General features: G+C 39.6%; 1 protein-coding gene across 1 annotated transcript; it reads left to right on the top strand.

The window, feature by feature from the left end:
• Positions 1-345: 345 nt before the first annotated feature.
• LOC137636564 (uncharacterized) lies at positions 346-1257 on the top strand. Its single transcript, XM_068368961.1, has one exon. It carries the CDS (start codon positions 346-348, stop codon positions 1255-1257), a length of 912 nt encoding a protein of 303 aa, XP_068225062.1.
• Positions 1258-1746: the final 489 nt, after the last annotated feature.

Genomic DNA, 1746 nt, shown 5'->3' with positions numbered 1-1746 from the left:
TGCCATAATTTGGAAGTAGAACTCAGACCTTTCTGGAATATACGCGATATGCTTGCTGTAGATGATGACCTAATTGATTATGGAGCAAGACTTCTTATACCCAAGAGACTTCGATGTGAAACCCTTGAATGTCTCCATGATGGTCATCAGTGAATTGACCGCACTAAAAGGAGGGCGCGTCAAGCTGTTTATTGGCCTAAAATTGATAGAGATATTGAGAATATAGTTTCTTCTTGTATCAAATGCCGTTCTCTTCTACCAAATCAAAGGAACGAACCTTTATGGCAAGAAGAAGATCAACCAAGTAGAGTTTTTGAATCCGTATCTGCAGATTATTTTCATGCCATGGGTCGAACTTATCTTATTTATGTTGATAGGTTGTCTGGGTGGCCTTGTATATCTTCCTGTCAGGGTATAGCTTCTGCAGCTAATCTAATCCGATCATTGAGGGCTATATTTTCAGATACTGGAGTTCTTGTGTTGTTGAAGACTGATGGAGGACCACAGTGTGCTGCATCAGCTTTGAGACGTTTTTTATCTCGTTGGGGAGTAGAACATCGCATTACTTCGCCATATAATCCGAAGGCAAATGGACATGCAGAAGCATCTGTGAGAATTATCAAGAAGCTGATAATGACTACTACTAAGAATGGGAATCTGGATGCGGATGAATTCGCCCATGGAATGTTAGAGCTTAGGAATACACCTAATGCTGATGGCAGATCACCAGCCCATGTTTTATTTGGTCATCCCCTCAGGTCTTTTATTCCAACACATCGTCGCTCATTTGCCAAAGAGTGGCAAAGGAAGGCAGAGGAATGTGATGTTAAGGCAGAGTATTTGCGAAGTCAGGCAAAGCAACGGTACGACAGTACTGCCAGACCCCTTTCTCATTTGAAAATGGGTAGTTATGTTGATGTTCAAGATCACAACACGAAACTTTGGAATCGTCCAGGTGTTGTTGTTGGCATTGGATCCAGGCGAGATTATCTTATAAAGTTGGGCAGTGGACGTATTCTGTGGAGAAACCGGAAGTTCCTGAGACCACATCGACCTTTTCTACCAATACATGGATCAAGCCTTGATGTAACTAATACACCCAATAAACCAAAGGATGGGGAGAGGTCGCAAGATAATTCTACTGCTGAGGTTATTGAACAACCAGTTTCGCCTACACCAGCTCCACGTCGTAGTTTGCGGCATAAGAAAGAACCTGATCGTCTACAAGTAAAATGGAACAAAAATACATATGAATAAGAAGTATCTTCAGACGCTAGGAGTTATATATTACCCTAGACGTCCTAGGTGGAGGTGTGTGATACACCTCCAAATGTCTGTATTTATTTGTTTACTAGTTATGTAATGGGTTGTTCAAAAAATTATATTGTAATGGTAATTGGTTTCTATTGTAAATAAACAAGTGAGAGTTTTGTAAATACTTTTCTTCTCTATGTATGTAACGTATTATTAGTCTCTGTTTAGCCGTCAATTTGTTTAGTAACCTCTTATTAAAGAGACCTATCATTGTTCGTGTTTCTTTGCCAGCCTACAAGAGATTAAACAATAGGGTAATTGGATAATCCCTTTCATAGTTTCATTTCAGATCCTGTCCTTCCATTTAATTCCCAATACTCTTTTGAGTGCTTTATTCTCAAATCTACAAAATCTGTTGGATACTGTTTCATTGTCATACCACGACTCATGCCCATACAGTAACACCGATCTCACTAAACAGATATATATCCT

Source organism: Palaemon carinicauda, unplaced genomic scaffold, assembly GCF_036898095.1.
Source record: "Palaemon carinicauda isolate YSFRI2023 unplaced genomic scaffold, ASM3689809v2 scaffold329, whole genome shotgun sequence".
Taxonomy (NCBI): domain Eukaryota; kingdom Metazoa; phylum Arthropoda; class Malacostraca; order Decapoda; family Palaemonidae; genus Palaemon; species Palaemon carinicauda.
This window is presented reverse-complemented; position numbering and strand designations above follow the sequence as displayed.